Below are 20,593 nucleotides of genomic sequence, written 5' to 3'. Positions count from 1 at the left end.
ATATGTACATATAAGTATGAAAACAAACCCATTTAAATCAAGTTTTAAAAATCGTTCATGTTCACCGCTTTCTTCTTTACTATCATGCAATTTTAACTTTTTATTTTATTCAAAGGTCTTTCATGCATTCTTTTGAATCCTGCTTTCTTGTATTATATTGATTATTTTAAAAACACTTGTTAAATGTCTTTTATGCAATTTTTTAAAATGCCTGTTTTTGTGTGAAGCACATTGAATCTGGCCTGTGAATGAAATGTGCTCTATAAATAAAGTTTACTTGACTTGAAAAGTTCTCAAACTTCAAAACTTAAACTATCAAGTAAACAAAATGGAAGATACAAGTAATACATATGAACGATACATATATGCCGTCAGCTGAGCGCGTGATAACGTCGCTATATTTATCATATTATTATATTATATTTATTGGCGTGAAGCGCCGACATTCGTCCTGGAGTCGAGACACCGCCTCTTTCTGCGCAGTCACGCCCAGCTGACTTCCTTCAGCCAATAGGACGACAGAGCAGCTGCGTGGAAGAACTGTCAACAGCAGAGGAAGCTGGCGTTCCCTGTGTCTTCATCTGTTCCCACGGAGGACTAACAGGTGATCTGAAGTCAGGGCTACCCTAAAGACACACGTCGCCTCCGGTCCAGCCCGTGGGGGTTCCCGGGTCGCTGTCCCGCTGTCCGTCATGGATCCGTTTGACAGTAACTTGTCGGGTAAGCAGCGGGGGGTCCTGCGCTCCAGCGGCTAACTAGCGGCTAACTAGCGGCTAACAACAACTCCTAGCCCCAGGCAAGCTGGAGTTAGCTTCGAGTAGCTATGCTCTGTGGGGCTTTCCCATTGACTTTGTGTCACTTTTATATCAGCTATCTGTAGAATAGCTGAAATAAAAGTGTGTGTGTGCACTGTGTGTGTGTGTGTGTGTGTGTGTGTGTGTGTGTGTGTGTGTGTGTGTTGTTGTTGTTGTCTACAATGTAAGAAATTGAACACCACACAGTTTTAATAACTTATCCATGCAACCTTACTAGGAATAAGCAACAGATCTGATGGTCTAATGTTCTGAACTGTACTAGTGTATTACTATTGTGTTACTGTTGTGTTACACTCATTCCAGTTGAATTTAAATGAAACAGTCCTGCTGTGTTGTTCTGGTTTCCATGCCTGCTTTGCTATGCCTGTGTGTCTCTGTGTGTGTTTTAGATTGTACTTTATTGGTCTGCGGCTGATAAGGATTCAGTAGCAGCCTCAGTACTGTAACCTGTGTGCAGTGATTCGGTCACACAAGCAGGCCTGTGACTTCCCCATTACACTGCTGCAGACCTGATGAGAGATGAGTGGTTATAAATATAGAGGCGGTTCATACAAGCTTGAGTCACTGTTGTGTTTAATGTGCGTATGTGTAATCAGTTCATTGTTTCCCCTTTGTGGTCGTACACTACCAACACCGTGTTGGTGGCTCTTCGTGTGAACAGAAAAATATGGACGGAAATGAGCCTGCTTCCTTTGTTCATTAAAGGCTTATCAGCACCTTGCCCATCAGGTTTGGTGAAGTGTCACGGTCGCTAGGCTATTTATTTGATTTGAGGGAAGGGGGAGATGGAAACAGCCGTGCTGCTGACACAGTCTTGACAATATCTCGCGGCTTTGCCCGCTGTCAAAATAATTAAATTACCAATGCTGCAGCTTTGTAATGTGGATTAATTACCACCCTGTTGTTTGCATTTAAACCTGTAATTTAAGACTGGAAGGGCTCTGTCCACAGAGCTCCGGTGTGGGCGGAGGGCGCAGTGAAACCTGCACACGCTGCTGTTTCACTTCTTTAGGTATTTGTGAATTGGGAAGTTGGATGTTTCTCTGTTTGAAGGACAGTAAGAGGATTGTTCTGCTGAGGGAGGGCCCACCATCAGTGTACAAAAGACACACACACACACACACACACACACACACACACACACACACACACACACACACACACACACACACTGATAACAGTGTTCTTCTTGTAAGAGTTTCTTGGTATCCAGTAGAACTACCAACCCATGATTTCATTACTCTGACATCTTTTTATTTTGTACAATAAAGTAAAGCATCTGCAGCACGGTGAACCAGGAAGTGAAGCGCAACATTTCCCAGCAGGAAATGACCCAATCACTGCTTTGTTAAACGGTCTTTGTGCCGACTCGGGTCACCAAAGATTCCTACTTGTCTCGTTTTTGCGTTATTCTTTTCACTCGCCCAAATTCCAAGCGCAACTACTCATGAGGCAAACCACCAGTACAGCTACTGGTGGTCTCCCAGTCAGGTCCATTCCCCGGCCATGCTGTCCTCACTGTGTCCTTGTGTTCTTTACTTTCACTTCCATCAGAGCACGCCAACCTGCCGCGGAACATGATCGAGAACAGCATGTTTGAGGAGGAACCGGATGTGGTGGACCTGGCCAAGGACTCTGCGGCGTTCCCGGTAACCAGGCGTTCCCGGGTCTTTAGAGGCCGTGATCTCCGGATGCACATCTGCAGCCGGGCTCGGTTCACAGGGAACTCAATCCGGCGTCTCTATGTCGAAAGGATATTTCATAGGGTAGCAATTCTCTCCCCACGGAGTAGGCAGTCTTGTGTTAGCACGGCCATCTGTCGGCTGGGCGGCATGTGGCTCAGGAGGTACAGCGGGTTGGCTGGTAGCCGAAAGGTTGCTGGTTCGATCCCCGGCTCCACTTGACTGAGTGTCGACTGAGTGTCGTGCAAGACACCTCACCCTAACTGCTGCTGACGAGCTGGCTGTCGCCTTGCATGGCCGACTCCTCCGTCGGTGTGTGAATGAGTGAATGTTAGGCGATATTGTAAAGCGCTTTCAGCGGCCAGTGGGTAGAAAAGCTCTGTATGAATTCAGTCCATTTACCATTTAGCTTCTGTCCCAGGCTCCTTCATAGGGTCTCCCCATGGAGCTGCCTGTCTTGTGTTGACCCCTCCCTCCGTCCCCCCCCAGGCGTTCCCCGCCCTGGACCCAGACGAGGTGGTCTATGAACCCCGTAGCTCCCGCCTGCTGGTCCGCGGCCTGGGTGAGAACGATATGGACGACGACGAGGAGGACAGCGAGTCGTCAGCGCGGCTGCTGGGCATGTCCTTCATGAACCGCAGCTCTGCCCACCGCGCTAGCTCCTCCCCCTACACACGACAGGCCCCGCCCAGGTGAGGGGATTGGTCAACGTTGTGGTGGGGATGTGAGCTTTGGGCAGAAACCGTTTAGATCGTTTTTTTTCTTAACAGCCGTTTAGACAGGAGGGTTTCAGTCCGTCAATGATAGAAATGATTGAATGCATTTTGGATCATTAACAGAAAGATTAGCTACTGAATATTAATCTCTCTGGCTTAATTATTAGCTTTGTTAGACTTGTGCGTCTCGTTTGGTAGTTGATTATCACAACCGTTATGTTGAACCAACACAAATACTCAAGCCCCTAAGTGCTGGTTTTAAATGTATCATATATTTTTAAAACCCACTTTCTATAAGGGCAAGGGCATCACATTGGCAGCCAATGTGATGGCTGCCCTGTTGACCGTTCGTCAGGAAGAGTGTGGGGTCTGATCTCAGGGTCTTGTCGCCCCCCAGCTCGTGCTCGCGGCCGTCCACGCGGACCACGGTGGTGTGTGTGCTGTTCCTGGTCATCGTGGCGTCTATGAGCATGGTCCTGTACTTCCTGCCTGGCTGTACCTTCACCAGGGTAAGAGGACCTCAACTCTGGTCCACCTTCTTCTGTCTGGAGCTACGGTCATCTCTCTTATTGAGTCACATCAGTGTTTTCCACAGAAAAGGGTAGCAATGTGTGGTGCCCCCCTGCAGGGTTGGCAACTTTTGGTTTTTGGCCGGAGTGAGACTCTGTAGAATCTTATAATGCTTACATTATAACCAGGGGTGCACATAACTTTGTAAGTGAGTTACTCATTTGAATATCTGGAGATGGTGTTCGGTACGCACTCCACACGTAGCGTCGTTTTGATAATGACGCTACGGAGTCATTATCACTGCCACGGAGCGATAGGATGTCTCACAGTAACGGACGTTGCGATCAGCTGATTTTGTGTAGTTCTCCAGTGTGCACGCGGTGCGCGGTGCACAGCGCACACAGCGCTCCGGCTCTGTTTGCCTTTTTTTGCGCAGGTGGGGAAATGCAGAAGTAGTACAAGATACACGTGTAGTTTTGTTTTGATGACCTGACGGTGAGTTATGCAAAAGCGCCGTACCAGTTATGTGCACCCCTGTTTATAACCGCGGGTTGTTGACGGGGAGGGGGGGTGGGGGGTTGGGTTGCGGGCGGACGGGATTGTTGACGGGGGGGGTTGGTACGGGATTACGGGCTGGCGGAGTTGTTGATGGGGGGGGGGTGGGTGGGGGGGGGAGGGGTGACGGCCGCAGCAATTTAGCGCTCGTCCGAAGCAACGAGAGATCTAACGGGTATTTTTCTTTTTTGGGCATGACATTTGTTGCGTGTGCGTGAGATATTTATACTTAAAAATCGTGTTAAAATAAAAAATAATTTAAAAAGCGGAATCAATTTGTGGCGCTCGTTGTTGAATCTGTGGCGCTGCGCCACACATTGGTCTATGTATGGGAAACACTGCACATACGCAAACTGATTTTGTTTTTGCATCTTCATTTCTACTTCTGATTGTGTAAATGTTCATGTTTGCTGCATATGTTTTTTTGTTTACATTTGTATCATTTTTTATTCCTCTGATTTGCTGTACCGTCATCAGTGACGGTTAATCTTGTCCACCTCACCTTCTGTGAAGCTCTGCATGCCCCCCCCCCCCCCCTGCACCGATAGCTCCATTAGGTCCTCAGGTCCTCATGCGACACGTGTTCATTAGTTTAGGTTTTGATGTATTTACGTTGAGGTAGGAGTTAGGATTCATCACAAAATTTTCAGCAACAAAAAAACCCATGATGCATTCTGATTCGAGTGCTATTGGCTGGTGTTCTGGAATGCTTGAACTGTTGTTGCGTTGTATGTTGTGTTGTTTTAACGTGTGCTGTGAAGCTTTTTTGTACTTTCTCTGTTGTATTGACCGTTTGAACTTTGTTAAGCTCTGGAAAGGTGCTCTATGAATGCACTCCACCTCACCTCACATCACTCCCTGACTCCTACAGGCGGGGTGTCACAAGGACAACTCCACCACCCCCATGGAGCCCGTCTACCCGAACTCCACCTCGGGGGAGCCCTTCCCCTGGGCCGAGCTCCGCCTCCCGGCCAGCGTGCGGCCCGTCCACTACGACCTCACCGTGAACCCCGACCTCGACACCATGACCTTCACGGGCCGCACCGTCATCAGCATGACCGTGCTGCACGCCACCAAGCGCATCGTGCTGCACGCCGCCGACCTCCACATCACCAAGGCAACCTTCCAGGTGAGACCCCCCCCCCCCCCCCACCTCCCCCACCTCCCCCACCCCCCCAGACGGTCTGCATCCACCTGGCCCACTGAAGGGTCCAAAGCAAACGCTGCAAGGGAGATAATCCACCAAAGATATAATAATAATAATAATAATAATAATAATAATAATACATTTAATTTGAAGGCGCCTTTCTCGGCACTCAAGGACACTGCGCAAAAGTAATTAAAAAGAAACAACAATAAGATAAAGAAAAAAGAAAAAACAATAGTAATTGGCATCAGATGAAATAGGCAGTTTTAAACAGATGTGTTTTGAGTTGTGATTTGAAATGGGGGAATGAATCGACGTTTCTGAGTTGGGGCGGTAATCAGGCTTTCCTTCTCAAGATTTCTTCCTTGCTAATTAAGGACGTTTTTTCTTTCCCTCTGCGGGGCTAGAGGCAGGGGTCAGGGGGTGTCATAGATAAATGACCAAAGCCTTTTTGAGACTCACCACCTGTGATTAAGGGCTATAAAAATAATGTTGAATTTAATCCTCTGTGTCACTTCACTATTGTTGTGACTGGCTGTGTTGCACGCTGGCGGTCTGGTTCTGATGTGCGTGTGCCTCCGTTCCCCCGCTGTAGCTGGGCGACGGCAAGGCCGGGGAGGTGACCCTGTTGGAGTATAAGCCCCAGCAGCAGGTAGCCATCAGGTTCCCAGAGGAGCTGAAGCAGGGCCAGGGCTGTGTGCTGACACTGGACTACCAGGCCAGCCTGTCCAACACCTACGAGGGCTTCTACAACAGCTCCTACACCGACAAGGATGGGAAGAAGAGGTGACTGGATGACCGGGATATCCCTGTTGTAAACGGGGAATGAGTTAACCTAGTGTTTGTTAGTTTCTATGAACATCCTTACTGTACTCACTGCGATATATTGTTGTTTCTCTTTCTTCTGACAAATGTACTCACTGTAAGTCTCTTTGGATAAAAGTTTCTGCTAAATGTAAATGTAAAAACTATAGCATGAGAGTTTATCGATAACATATTTGAAATCAATCAATCGATCAGCATTGACCCCAGATGTGTCCAGGTGATTTGAAGCTACGAGCTAGTTGATATAGAAGTGGTGCACAGCAGTTACAGCATGGTCTTTAATGAGAAATACCCTTTCTATGAGTGATTTGTTTGTATGGCGTAAATTTGAATGAATCGGATCCAGTGCTGCTATTTCCGTCAATGGACGTCCCTTATTAAAGGTGTGTTCCCCAGGGTCCTAGCTGCCACCCAGTTCGAGCCGCTGGCCGCCAGAAAGGCCTTCCCTTGCTTCGACGAGCCCGCCTTCAAGGCCACCTTCCTGGTCAGGATCAGTCGCAAGGAGGGCTACGTCGCTCTGTCCAACATGCCCAAGGTAGCGTTTACTCTCATGTAGCCATTCAGAAGACGCCTCATCCAAAGCTAGTTAAGAGTTAGTAGGTTGTCACATGCATGTGCTTTCATAATAATAGTATTGGTTTAAGTTTGTTTAAAGCTACTGACTGGGTTTGTTTGTTGGTGTTCGTACCTCTTCTTCACCCTGTGGATCTTTGCATCGGTAACTGCATTTACTTAACACAAGGGGGCAGTATTGATCTACTGTCCAACCCCTAATTAATGCACATGTGCATCCAGAAACTCACATAGCTGTTTCCACGTTTATTGATTTGCCATGAAGAGCATAGGACTGTGCATCCGATAATCGGTTGCCAACAACTGGAAATACAGCGTGCATCCATTTCAATTGGGGAGAATTTACCCATCTTTCACGTCACAGACTAGACTATGTAAAAATGGTAAATGGACTGCATTCATACAGCGCTTTTCCAACCATCAGCCCCTCAAAGTGCTTTTTAATATTGCCTAACATTCACCCATTCATGCACACATTCACACACGGACGGCGGTGTCAGCCACACAAGGCGACAGCCAGGTGTCTCGCTCAGGGACACCTCGACGCTCGGCTAGGAGGAGGCGGGGAATCGCACTACCGTGGCGTTCTGTCAGCCTGAACCTCGACCGGCCCCTCTCCCACGCTCCTCCCCCTGTAGGCCAAGACCACCAAGCTTCCCGGAGACCGTCTGCTGGACGAGTTTGAGAAGAGCAGCGTGAACATGAGCACCTACCTGGTGGCCTTCGTGGTGGCCACCTTCGACAGCGTCAGCAGGAACGTCTCCGACACGCTGGTACGTCTCCTCTGGGCCGGAAGTAAGATCAGTCTCCGTAGGATGTTAGGGACATGAGACATGTTATGGTCCTCTTTTAGCCTCGTGCACCATCATGGTAGTCTCACCTGTGTGTGTGTGTGTGTGTGTGTGTGTGTGTGTGTGTGTGTGTGTGTGTGTGTGTGTGTGTGTGTGTGTGTGTGTGTGTGTGTGTGTGTGTGTGATACACAGGTGTCTGTGTACTCCATGCCGGAGAAGAAGGAACAGACGATCCACGCCCTGGACACGGCCTGCAAACTACTGCAGTTCTACAACTCTTACTTTGACATCGCCTACCCCCTCAGGAAACTGGGTGTGTTACACTCACACACACACACACACACACTCACATGATCAAAGTCTCTCATACACACAAACACACAAATGTACACACACCAACAGGCACGCTCACACACACAGCCACTCTCAAAAACACACACACACCAACGGGCACGCTCACACACATGCTCAAGCTCTCGCCGTGTCTCCCCCTCTCTCCCCCTCTCTTCCCCTCTCTCAGACCTGGTGGCCATCCCAGACTTCCTGGCGGGGGCGATGGAGAACTGGGGTCTGATCACCTTCAGGGAGACCACCCTGCTGGTCAACAACCAGTCCTCCCCCCTGCAGAAGCAGCTCATCGCCTCCGTGGTCGCCCACGAGCTGGCTCACCAGGTAGGACTAGAGCTCCTAGTGGGCCAGGAGCCGGCTCCCAGGAGCCACCTCCTAGTCACCTCCTAGTCCCCCAGGAGCTGGCTCTCCTGGTACTGGTTAAACCTGCTCCTCTCTGTCTGTAACTGGTGTATGTCCTCCTGGTACTGGTTTAACTGGTATATGTTCTCCTACTGGTAACCCACCCCTCCCCCCCCCCCCCAGTGGTTCGGTAACCTGGTGACGATGAGCTGGTGGGACGACCTGTGGCTGAACGAGGGCTTCGCTACCTACATGCAGTACATGTCTCTGCAGCACGAGTACCCCCTGCTGGACATCGTGAGTCACTGCACCTGATACTCCCTGACCCCCTGACCCCCTGACCCCCTGACCCTCTGACCCTCTGACCCCCTGACCCTCTGACCCCCTGACCTAGAATGTGTACTGGGCTGTCTCCACACTGTCTGATCAGATCATCTCATGTGAACCTGATGCTAAGGTCATCAGGGTTTCCATGGACCTCTTTTGCTTCCTATTCATGTTTTGGTTTCTCCTGACCACTGGAGGTTACTGGAAGGCACTATGCAAATCAAATGTACCATTATTATTAATATTATACTTATTAAGGTTTTGCAATTGAACAAATAATGCATATCTTATACGATGTAAGTAAACCAATATGACAAACGTGCCATCAGAGAAACGGTATCAAACCACACCGAAGTAACACCAAAAACATGGTCCTATTTAGAACTGACCTATATGTGACCAGCCGTGGTAAAACCAGCAACAAGTCTCCCCAGAGGCATTTTGAGTTATTTAATATGATAATATTTGAAGAAGTTGGCCATTTGAATGTATGTCCCTCTGAAAACCATTCAGTGAGAAGGCTGGCCTAATAGATTTGCAATTCTCACCTCACCTCACCTGAGAGGTAGGAAACACAATGGTGCTCATTTGTATCTCATTTAGATAAGCCCTACCCCCTACAGATGTCACTCAGTGACATCTGGTATCTCTTAGCCTGCAGGGCAGAAAGTATTGTAGTGGTTTGAACAATGGTTATCAAAAGCAGTTATCATGTAGTTGCATATCATTTTAAAACAACAGTACTGAGCTAGCTAATAACAATGTAGGCTAAGGTATAAACATGAAAAAAAAAACATAACAGTTTGCAATCCCTCTGACTTTGAATGAACACATAACGCAAAGTAGATAACTTGGATGTTGGAAACTCACCCCATTAGAAACTGAAAAGTATTCCTGCAGACTTCATTGCCTCTGATGAAATAAGTGGTCTGGGGGGCGCTTTTCTCTGGAGAAAGTTTGTCGCTACACAAATTTGTCCCAAGGAGAGAGTTCTCCTTTCTTCTTCTGTAGCATTTGCAGTCAAAGTTACGGATTTTCTCCATTTCGCTGTCTTTATCCCCTTCAAATGTTACCATAGATATAGCGTCTGATATCTTCACGCTCCAGCTCCTCTGCTGCGAGGCTGAGAGATTCTTCCTCGTCTTCATCTTCGGCTAAGGTCAGCTGTAGATCAGGGATGTTCTCCAGTGTAACACAGTCGCTTTCATCGTCAGTGCACTCATCTTCAGAATCAGAAGTGAGATTGACGTCGGCATAACCAGAAGCAGCTTGTTGAAGAAGTACTGCCATAGATTTGCGCTGTAACAGCCACGATTTAGCTCTTCTGCAATGCATTTTGCCTGGTCCATCTTCATTCAATGATGAAATCACATGCTGCTTCCAGAAGTAGCAGTTACTTATGCAGGCGCTGAATAAGTAGCCATGTGGTTCGCTTCTAACGAGCAGCTGATTGGCCGAAAAAAGAACACAAGCACGTGAATGGCCAAAGGTAGCCAGTATGGAAATGAACTGTATCGCCGCACACGCCCCAACAAAGCATTTCCCGAAATGACACCCAATTTCAAATACAAAATGTATACTTTTAAGGCAACTGATACTGTTATCTGAAACATGGAGTGGCTTCTTCATGATCTCAACTTGCACATTCTGCAAAAAAACGAAAATCACTCATTTTGAAAAAGAAAACGCTTCTTCCTTGTTTTACGTGAATTCGTCCCAGCCGTCTTGCTGCTGGTTTAGCCATGGCGCGTCACATATTACCTATGACCTATGACATATGACCATATATGTAAATGTACGTCTGAGCTTGGCCAATGAGAAAACAGACGAGGTCGATTGGAGACTGAGAGCTGCAGCAGACAAATCGATGCGTGCTTTGAGCTGATCACATGACCCCCCCCCCCCCTGGGCTCTGTGAGCTGATCACATGACCCCCTTGGTCTGTCTGCAGGGGAACCAGTTCCTGGCCGTGCGCTTCAGAGCTCTGGACAAAGACGCGCTGAACTCGTCCCACGCCGTCTCAGCGAGGGCGGACACGCCGGAGCAGGTGGCCGAGATGTTTGACTCGGTCTCCTACGAGAAGGTATGGAAGAAGACTCTGATTAGTATCCCCCCCTTACCCCTCCTACGCACTTATTGTCTGTTGTACGTCCTGGCACTTAATGTACACACTTATTGTATGTTGTACGTCCTGGCACTTAATGTACACACTTATTGTATGTTGTACGTCCTGGCACCTAAAAATAGTACTTGGCATTGTGTAGCATGTTATATGAGCTATCTTTGTTGTATACGGGGAATTGGGGAATTAACCTAGCGATTGTTAGTGCTTGGCACTTGGTTCTATGAACGTCCTTACTGTGCAGCAGTATATGTATGTAAATGTAAAAAGGTGACCACCGTACAGAGGTCTGGTGATGAGGTGATGGTCAGGTGACCTGGTCTGCACCCATGGAAGGCCCTACTGCAGAGCAACATTTTATGTTGACTTGATTTCTTATTCATTTGTCGTGCATTTTATTCATACTTTTCCAGATCGCTCTTTTATTTTATTGTCTGCTGCGGGCCCGCCCTCACACTCACACGGTCAACACACACACACACACACACACACACACACACACACACACACACACACACACACACACACACACACACACACACACACACACACACACACACACACACACACACTCACGCGTTCATAAACAAACACACTCACACAGTCACAGGCACAGTCACACCCACACTCACACTGACACAGTCAAGTTCACAAAGACACTCCCAGTCATGTTCACACACAAACACTCCCAGTCAGACACACTGTTATGTCGGTATTCAGACCCGTGCAGGTGCACGGTGAACATGTGAGGCAGGTTCTGCCTCCAGCCTGTTGACATTCCTGCTCCTCATGTCACGGGTCAGAGGAGAGGAGTGGAGCTGGCTCCTCCTGTCACAGGTCAGAGGAGAGGAGTGGAGCTGGCTCCTCCTGTCACAGGTCAGAGGAGAGGAGTGGAGCTGGCTCCTCCTGTCACAGGTCAGAGGAGAGGAGCTGGCTCCTTATGTCACAAGTCAGAGGAGAGGAGCTGGCTCCTCATGTCACGGGTCAGAGGAGAGGAGCTGGCTCCTCCTGTCACGGGTCAGAGGAGAGGAGCTGGCTCCTCCTGTCACAGGTCAGAGGAGAGGAGCTGGCTCCTCCTGTCACGGGTCAGAGGAGAGGAGCTGGCTCTGGGTCTGGACCTGTGTTCAGCTGTGGTCTCCTCCTGCTGCAGGGGGCCTCCATCCTGCTGATGCTCAACGCCTCCCTGCCCGGGGACCTCTTCAGGAAGGGCATCGTGGGCTACCTCAAGAAGTTCAGCGGCTCCAACACCGTCACAGACGACCTGTGGAACAGCATTGCACAGGTGCGTTCATGCATGGCCGCGTGCGTGCGTGTGACCTGGTTAGAGGGCGTCCTGACACCGGTCTGTCAGAACACTCCGTTGCCACCTTTGATGGAGCCATCATGAGGGTAATCATGGGACTCACGGAGATACTGGCAACGTCCGGGTCCAGTGTTTTTACACGAGTCGACTGAAGCCACCTTCTCACCTTTTATGGGATTCACCTCATGTAGAGGTGAATCCCATGAAAATGAGGACTGTCAAAAGATTTTTTTTAATCGCATAGTATTGGTGAGTTAACACGCGATTAATCGCACTTAAAATTATATTTTAAATCCACTCCAATTTAAGTTAAATGAGATTATAAAATGGAATGACACATTATCATTCATACCAAATGTACTTACTAAGCAAAAACTAGACCAAGTGATCTTGAGGGAGTTTTATTGACTCACTCAGTGTGGGTTGAATATGAAACTTACGGAACACCACAGATTTGGGAATCGGAAACGGTCTGTCACTTACTGCAAGTGTAATTAAATGTAAAGTAAATCAAACTAAAAACAAAAATGATTTCTGATATGAATGTTGACATTCTGTGGGAAAAACCTTTCAAATCCCCCCAAAAAATAAAAAATAAATAAAATAACGTGCGTTGCGTAAATTTTTATTAATCGTGTTAAAATAATATTAACACGCTAATTTCGACAGCCCTAATAAAAATATATTCTTCCTCAAACTGATGACATTTTGGAGTTTCTGGACGTGCTTTCTTTTTCACAGATTCTCCTTTCTCCTTGTTTTCAGATTTTCATTTCAACAACTTGTCCATTCTCTCGATTTTCTATCGTCTAGCTTTCAGAATTGAAACTGGCCCAGGGTGAACAAATGAGAGAACCTCTGGTCTAAATACACGCTGATGAAGTAGAGCTGTGAAACAGAGGTCCTCCTGTCACGGCTCATTGAAGCAGATGTAGATCTGTACGTCGCAAGGTCAATAACTGATTTACTGTGAGCAGGGGCCATTATAGGGTAGTAGGGAGGGAGTGGAGCAGAGAGCAGGAGTTACAGTAATATTGGCTCTTATTCGGATAATGACCTTCTACTTTGACTTTGACATGAGGAAAGGGCTACGTTTATAAAACTTTCATTTTATTTTTATAGGTAGGAAGGTAGGTAGGTAGGTCCGAACCATATCACTGCCACTCTCAGTCCATCCTGCTTAATCTCTGATCAGCAAATGCAGCTGATTCAGAACACGATTTTATCGTAGTAAATAACTTTCTCTTTATCAAGCTTTGATGCATGACTTGGAACATCATAGACTGAAGACAGGAGTTCAGGGACATGACCCCTAGGTTCCCTGCCTCTCCCTGCCTCTCCCTGGGTTCCCTGCCTCTCCCTGGGTTCCCTGCTGTGAGGGGAGCCCCGGATGTCTTTTATTTAATTCCTGTCCATATCTTCCACGTTGGGCAGTGTGAGTTGTGTCTCCTGGGGGGATGAAGAGCGTTGAGCTGAGCGTGAGCTTCTCTCCCCTCCAGGCGGAGGTCACCCAGCAGCACCCCAACATCTCCGGCATGATGAACACCTGGACCCAGCAGAAAGGCTTCCCATTGGTCACCGTCAGCCGGAAGGGAGATCAGGTGACCCTCACCCAGGAGCCCTTCCTGCTCAGCACCGACGAGACGAAGCGCGCGCCCAGGTGAGTAGCGCACACACACACACGCACGGTCAAACACGCACAATCACACACACGCACTCGCAGTCAAACACACTCACACACTCACAGACAGAGCCACAGACAGAGCCACAGACAGAGCCACAGACAGAGCCACAGACAGAGACACAGACGGAGACACAGACACACACAGTCAAACAGTCAAACACCCTAGTCAGACGGGTCCGGGTCCCGGTGCATGTTAACCTGAGCCTGCTCCTCCCTCCAGCCGCTGGCACATCCCTGTGACCTACGTGATGGACGGCTGCAGCCGGACCCCGGACTGCATCCAGGTGTTCACCCTGGAGAACCGCACCGGTGAGCCCCACCTTTAATATTGTGTCTTTTTAACACTGATTCCTTGGCTAGGTCACTAGATTTGAACATTGATGAGATTCAGCCTGTTGAATAGTGTGTGTGTGTGTGTGTGTGTGTGTGTGTGTGTGTGTGTGTGTGTGTGTGTGTGTGTGTGCGTGTGCGTGGGCGCAGCCACCCTGCAGCTGTCTGAGAGTGTGCGGTGGCTGAAGCTGAACTTCCAGAGCAGCGGGTTCTACATGGTGGACTACGGTACGGAGGGCTGGGCGGCTCTCATCGAGGCCCTGACCGCAGACTGCACCGCGCTGCCCAGCGAGGACCGCGCCTCCCTCGTACACAACATGTTCGCTCTGTCCAGGTACGCACACGCGGACGCAGTCACACACACGGACGCAGTCACACTCACACACTCACTCACTCACTCACTCACTCAGTCACACTGGTCCATCACCTTTCCTCACCAACAGCTCTCGACAGGAAAAGGGAATTTTGACGTCGTGTTGTTTTCTTTCATATGGGATGTCCTCTTCCTCACTGCGAGGACATGTCGCAAAAGTTTGAACTTGACCTTTATTCATTCAGGAAGCTCGATCGTAGCTCGAACGTGCATTCAAGCTACCAAGTCGGGAAAAACATGGACGCTCACGCTTAACCACCAGAATACAACTGTATCATTATAGATTATAAATGTGAATGATCTAGTTCTCAAAAAATAATTAGCGGACAGTAAGTGGAGCGACTATACATTGCCGTCATCGTAAGAGAACCCTTCAATAAGAACAAGTGCTGTTGGTAGTGACGATGCTAGATGCAGCATCGGTATACACGCGGTGTCGGCCGGTACTCAAGTGCAGGAATGGGAATCGAGATGGGAACGAATGGAATGGAACGTGTGTAGTAAAGCTCCCTGTGGTGGCGATCACCAGGCTGGGACGCGTGTCCTTCCGGCAGGTTCTCAACCTGCTGAAGTACGCGGTGAACGAGACGGAGACGGCGCCGGTGAGCGAGGTGCTGTCCCAGCTCAACACGCTGCACCTGCTGCTGGAGCAGCGCTACGAGCTGGACCTGGCGGCCCACCTCAAGGTACCGGCACGCGCGCAACACACGCACGAACGCAACCACGCACGCACGCAACCACGCATGCACGCAACCACGCACGCACGCACGCACGAGGAAATGGTCCTTCAACAGTTTAAACACAGCACGTAGACGACCCTCAGTGTAAATAACTTTGAACATGCATCAATATTTAGAGCTTACTGCGTATTTTCCTGATGAATATCATATCCTGAAACGGTAAAGTGTCAGAACTTGATGAGCAACAAACCCAACGGGGTTCTGTTTGAAGGTCCTTCACCCTGTGGGAGGTTGGGTTTGACAGTCTTATTGGATGTTGTGTCTGACAGTCCTACATCCTGACGTTGTGTCTGACAGTCCTACATCCTGACGTTGTGTCTGACAGTCCTACATCCTGACGTTGTGTCTGACAGTCCTACATCCTGACGTTGTGTCTGACAGTCCTACATCCTGACGTTGTGTCTGACAGTCCTACATCCTGACGTTGTGTCTGACAGTCCTACATCCTGACGTTGTGTCTGACAGTCCTACATCCTGACGTTGTGTCTGACAGTCCTACATCCTGACGTTGTGTCTGACAGTCCTACATCCTGCCGTTGTGTCTGACAGTCCTACATCCTGACGTTGTGTCTGACAGTCCTACATCCTGACGTTGTGTCTGACAGTCCTACATCCTGACGTTGTGTCTGACAGTCCTACATCCTGACGTTGTGTCTGACAGTCCTACATCCTGACGTTGTGTCTGACAGTCCTACATCCTGACGTTGTGTCTGACAGTCCTACATCCTGACGTTGTGTCTGACAGTCCTACATCCTGCCGTTGTGTCTGACAGTCCTACATCCTGACGTTGTGTCTGACAGTCCTACATCCTGACGTTGTGTCTGACAGTCCTACATCCTGACGTTGTGTCTGACAGTCCTACATCCTGCCGTTGTGTCTGACAGTCCTACATCCTGACGTTGTGTCTGACAGTCCTACATCCTGACGTTGTGTCTGACAGTCCTACATCCTGACGTTGTGTCTGACAGTCCTACATCCTGACGTTGTGTCTGACAGTCCTACATCCTGGAGCGCTTCGGGCCCCTGATGATGAACCAGACCTGGGGGGAGGAGCACAGCGTGTCCAGACAGGAGCTGCGGTCGGCGCTGCTCCAGACGGCCTGCAGGCTGGACGTTCCCGACTGCCTCCAGAAGGCCTCGGACCTCTACAGGCAGTACGCCAACGGCAGCGCCAGGTGAGCCTCTCGTCGTCGTCATCATCAGAGCATTCTGATTTTACTGATGTCGATATTAACCTTCAGACGTGTTATTAGAGTTGTGGCGGAAGCGAACATTGAGTTTCCCATTTTGAAATCCTATATGGTACGACCAGGCTCGCTGGGACGTAACATAAAGAGAACCAAGACAGGTTTAACCACTTCCTCCCAAAAGGACCCGTATCCGGGCTAAGCCCCTCCCCCCCAGTTGCAAAGACGTTTAAAGGTATTTAAGCGGCCATGTGACACCCCTAGAAAGATTAGATTCTAAAGTTTTATTCTGGCATAGCCATTGTTGGCTGAACGAGAGACATTCCAACCCCAAACAAGAAGTACCACGGAACAAAAATAATTGTGCATTTTAGCCATTGCGATCTTTTTCACGTGACTCGATCGACACAAACCATAATTTCCTTTTTAATGAAAGCTGAGACTGCCTCAAGTCCAAACCGTATCGCTCTGTGACATCTCTGAACAAAAGGAAAATGAACAATCAACAACAAACTTTTTATTATTGCAACCAAAACTTACATTTTGTTGTTTTTGTCATCAAAGTTGGGTTTGATCGCATAAAGTCACCATAAACACGGTGGTTACCATGCATATGTGTGTGTTGCTAGGGTCCCCATTGGTGTGTGTGTGTGTGTGTGTGTGTGTGTGTGTGTGTGTGTGTGTGTGTGTGTGTGTGTGTGTGTGTGTGTGTGTGTGTGTGTGTGTGTGTGTGTGTGTTGCTAGGGTCCCCATTGGTTACCATGTGTCTGTGTGTTGCCAGGGTCCCCATTGGCTACCATGCGTGTGTTGCTAGGGTCCCCATTGGTTACCATGCATGTGTGTGTGTGTGTGTTGCTATGGTCCCCATTGGTTACCATGCGTGTGTGTGTGTGTGTGTGTTGCTATGGTCCCCATTAGTTACCATGCGTGTGTGTGTGTGTTGCTATGGTCCCCATTAGTTACCATGCGTGTGTGTGTGTGTGTGTGTTGCCAGGGTCCCCGGGGACCTGCAGAGGGTGGTGTTCTCCGTGGCGGCCCGCTCTGAGGACGGCTGGGCGGAGCTGATGATGACCTACGCCCAGTCCAGCGACGACGCCCAGAAGAGGAAGATCCTGCAGGCCCTGGCCTCCACCCGCGACACGCGGCACATCGCTCGGTGGGTGGGGGGTGGGGTGGGTGTGTGCGTGTGCGTGTGTGTGTGGCACCGCTGCTGTAGATGCGATCAGAGAGATGGGTGGTACTGAGGTCCCTGTGGTGTGTGTGTGTGTGTGTGTGTGTGCAGCATCCTGATCGAGGGGCTGCGGGGGGAGATGGTCCAGACCACGGAGCTGCCGCTGATCATCAGCGCCGTCAGCGGGGGCCTCGCCGGCTCCCTGCTCGCCTGGGACTTTGTGCAGCAGAACTGGGACGCCCTCATCGTGAAGTGAGTCTCTCTCTCTCTCTCTCTCTCTCTCTCTCTCTCTCTCTCTCTCTCTCTCTCTCTCTCTCTCTCTCTCTCTCTCTCTCTCTCTCTCTCTCTCTCTCTCTCTCTCTCTCTCTCTCTCTCTCTCTCTCTCTCTCTCTCTCTCTCTCTCTGACAGGAAGCTTGTTCTCTCTCTCTCTCTCTCTCGTCGCTCTAGGTTTCCCGTGGGCTCCTTCGCCATCCAGAGCATCGTCAAGTCCACCACCTCCCAGTTCTCCACGCAGACGCACCTCGACCAGGTCCGCCCCCCCCCGGGGGCTCACGGGCAGTAGTCCCCTCAGGCCTCGTCTCTCTGTCAGAAGAACTCTCTAGAAGCGCTACTCTTTTACATGTTATGCTTTCATTTTCAATGCATTGTGTGTGTGTGTGTGTGTGTGTGTGTGTGTGTGTGTGTGTGTGTGTGTGCGTGCGCGTGTGTGCAGGTGAGGAACTTCCTGGGCTCCCTGAAGGAGCGCGGCTCTCAGATGCGCAGCGTCCAGGTCGCCTTGGAAACCATCATGTTGAACCAGCGCTGGATGGACACCAACCTGCCGGACCTGCGTCACTGGCTCTAACCCCCCCCCCCCCCCGGCCCCGCCCTCGCAGGCCCCGCCCCCCCCCATCTCTAGACATCGGCAGTATAGCTCCTTGATAACGAGGAACCACAGAAGCCAAAGTGTGTGTGTGTGTGTGTGTGTGTGTGTGTGTGTGTGTGTGTGTGTGTGTGTGTGTGTGTGTGTGTGTGTGTGTGTGTGTGTGTGTGTGTGTGTGTGTGTGTGTGTGTGTGTGTGTGTGTGTCCTCTCGCTCAGGATGGCTCCTACGGCCTCGTCCCCCGAAGTGACCCCCCCCCCCCCCCTCCCTCCCCCACCACCTTTTAGCACTGTCGACCAAAACCTCTGTTGTCATGGTTACACCCCCCCGCCCCCCCCACCCCCCAAAGGTCGTCCATGACGACCACAAAGCCTCCAGACAGACAGACAGACAGACAGACACTCGTGACTCTCCAGACGCTCCCCCTCCAGGGGTCTGGGGCTCCGGGGGCGTGGCCTCTGCCAGCCCCCCCTCCCCCACCCACCCACCCCACCCCCCCTCACATGAAGGACGTCTGAACCCAGATGCTGAAGACCTGGACCTCCTCCGCAGGGGGCCGTCCCTCTGGGGGGGGGTGGGGGGGGGGGCCTCACACGGGACCACAGGGCAGAGGGTCCTGTGGGGACATTGAACTGCCTCGCCTTCACAGAGATTCAAGAGACTACTCCTCAACTCCTCATTACCTCTCCTCCTCTCCTCCTCCTCTCTTCCTCTCCTCCTCATCTCTTCTCCTCTCCTCCTCCTCTCCTCCTCTCTTCTCCTCTCCTCCTCCTCACCTCCTCTTCTCCTCTCCTCCTCTCTTCTTCTCTCTTCACCACTCTTCTTCTCCTCTCCTCCTCTCCTCCTCCCTTCTCCTCTCCTCCTCTCCTCACCGCCTTTCTCTCCTCCTCACCTCAGCTGATCACTGAAAGCTTTAACCACATCATGTCGGTGGAGATCTATGTTCCAGTTCTATATTCTCGCTCCATGTTCTAGATCTATATTCTAGATCTGTGTTCTAGATCAATGTCCTAGATCTATAACCTCTGGGCTGGGGGTGCTCCAGCCCGGCCCCACAGCGGTGGAGGTCAGATTCATGAACCACTGTGTCTTAGTCGGGGGGGGGGGGGGTGTCCCGTCTCATGTACCGGCCCCCTCCCATTGGCTGCTCCGTCCGTAGGGTGCGGCCGTTTCCTGTTCCTCCTGCGTGAACCAATCAGTGTACATAAGCCGAAGACGACGGGCCCCGGGGGCCCCTGTTGAAGATGTAAATACGACCGGGCTCCGCCTCCTCCCGTTTTAGATGTCTTGTTTCCGCCGAAGATTTTACAAGTTTGCTTTCGGAAATGTCCGCCACGCGTAAACAGGAAATATACAAAGAATGTGATCAGGTGGTTTCCTGTCGGTTGACGCGCTGCTGCCAGGTGTTTTAGCCGTTTTCAACGTGTGAAGGCTTTGTCTGTTGAGTGTATAATGTCATAGCGTTGGTTTTGAAATGTGTTCTCAATGTTTTTATTTAGCGTGCGTGCGCAGCCACACTCCTACTTCCTGCTTTGTGCTTTCACCTTTGACCTTTCACCCTCCCATTAGGATCTGTACCTTGTTTCCTGTCCTCATCGAAACGCCGAGCAGACCGATGTGCAGGTCGTAGTACAGAACCGTGTACCACGTGACTGCAGGGAGTACAAACACGAAATACACACAGTTACACACACACACACACAGTATACACAAGTCCTTAAGGAGCAGAAAGGACGTGTGTGTGTGTGTGTGTGTGTGTGTGTGTGTGTGTGTGTGTGTGTGTGTGTGTGTGTGTGTGTGTGTGTGTGTGTGTGTGTGTGTGTGTGTGTGTGTGTGTGTGTGTGTGTGTGTTCCAGAAGGTCTGACCAGTTGAACCCTAAGACCACAGAGGTCAGGGTTTGAATTTAAGATTGTATGGCGCAGTAGAATGAGTTGATGATGATGATGAAGGCTCCCCTGAGCTGCACATCAATTCCATGATCACTCCTCTGCACACTGCAGACGTCCGGATAGTTCACAGCTCTCTGACACCACAAACCTCCACCCTGTCTCCCCCCTCCGTCTCCCCCATGCTGGCTTGGAGTGTCTGTAAATCCAATTAATTAGTTTCACACTGAATGCACAGTAGAGCAGCAAAATGTACAACTTCAGAAGGAACTAATCTATGACCCTTTTTGTTAATATCAGTA

General features: G+C 49.9%; 1 protein-coding gene across 1 annotated transcript; it reads left to right on the top strand.

Moving 5' to 3' along the window:
• The first annotated feature begins 548 nt into the window (after positions 1 to 548).
• Positions 549 to 18,866, top strand: lnpep (leucyl/cystinyl aminopeptidase). Its single transcript, XM_084468334.1, has 22 exons — positions 549 to 720; positions 2,370 to 2,464; positions 2,987 to 3,189; positions 3,611 to 3,722; positions 5,150 to 5,407; positions 6,021 to 6,211; positions 6,647 to 6,785; positions 7,462 to 7,596; positions 7,807 to 7,927; positions 8,135 to 8,286; positions 8,488 to 8,601; positions 10,583 to 10,714; positions 11,904 to 12,035; positions 13,556 to 13,716; positions 13,961 to 14,049; positions 14,221 to 14,404; positions 14,973 to 15,129; positions 16,181 to 16,359; positions 17,366 to 17,527; positions 17,654 to 17,794; positions 17,991 to 18,072; positions 18,256 to 18,866. The coding sequence occupies exons 1-22, from the start codon at positions 693 to 695 to the stop codon at positions 18,385 to 18,387; spliced, it is 3,099 nt and encodes a 1,032-aa protein (XP_084324460.1). The 5' UTR covers positions 549 to 692; the 3' UTR covers positions 18,388 to 18,866.
• The last annotated feature ends 1,727 nt before the right edge of the window (positions 18,867 to 20,593 follow it).

The sequence above is a fragment of the Micromesistius poutassou genome, assembly GCF_964030765.1.
Source record: "Micromesistius poutassou genome assembly, chromosome: 5".
In the NCBI taxonomy this organism is placed as follows: domain Eukaryota; kingdom Metazoa; phylum Chordata; class Actinopteri; order Gadiformes; family Gadidae; genus Micromesistius; species Micromesistius poutassou.
This window is presented reverse-complemented; position numbering and strand designations above follow the sequence as displayed.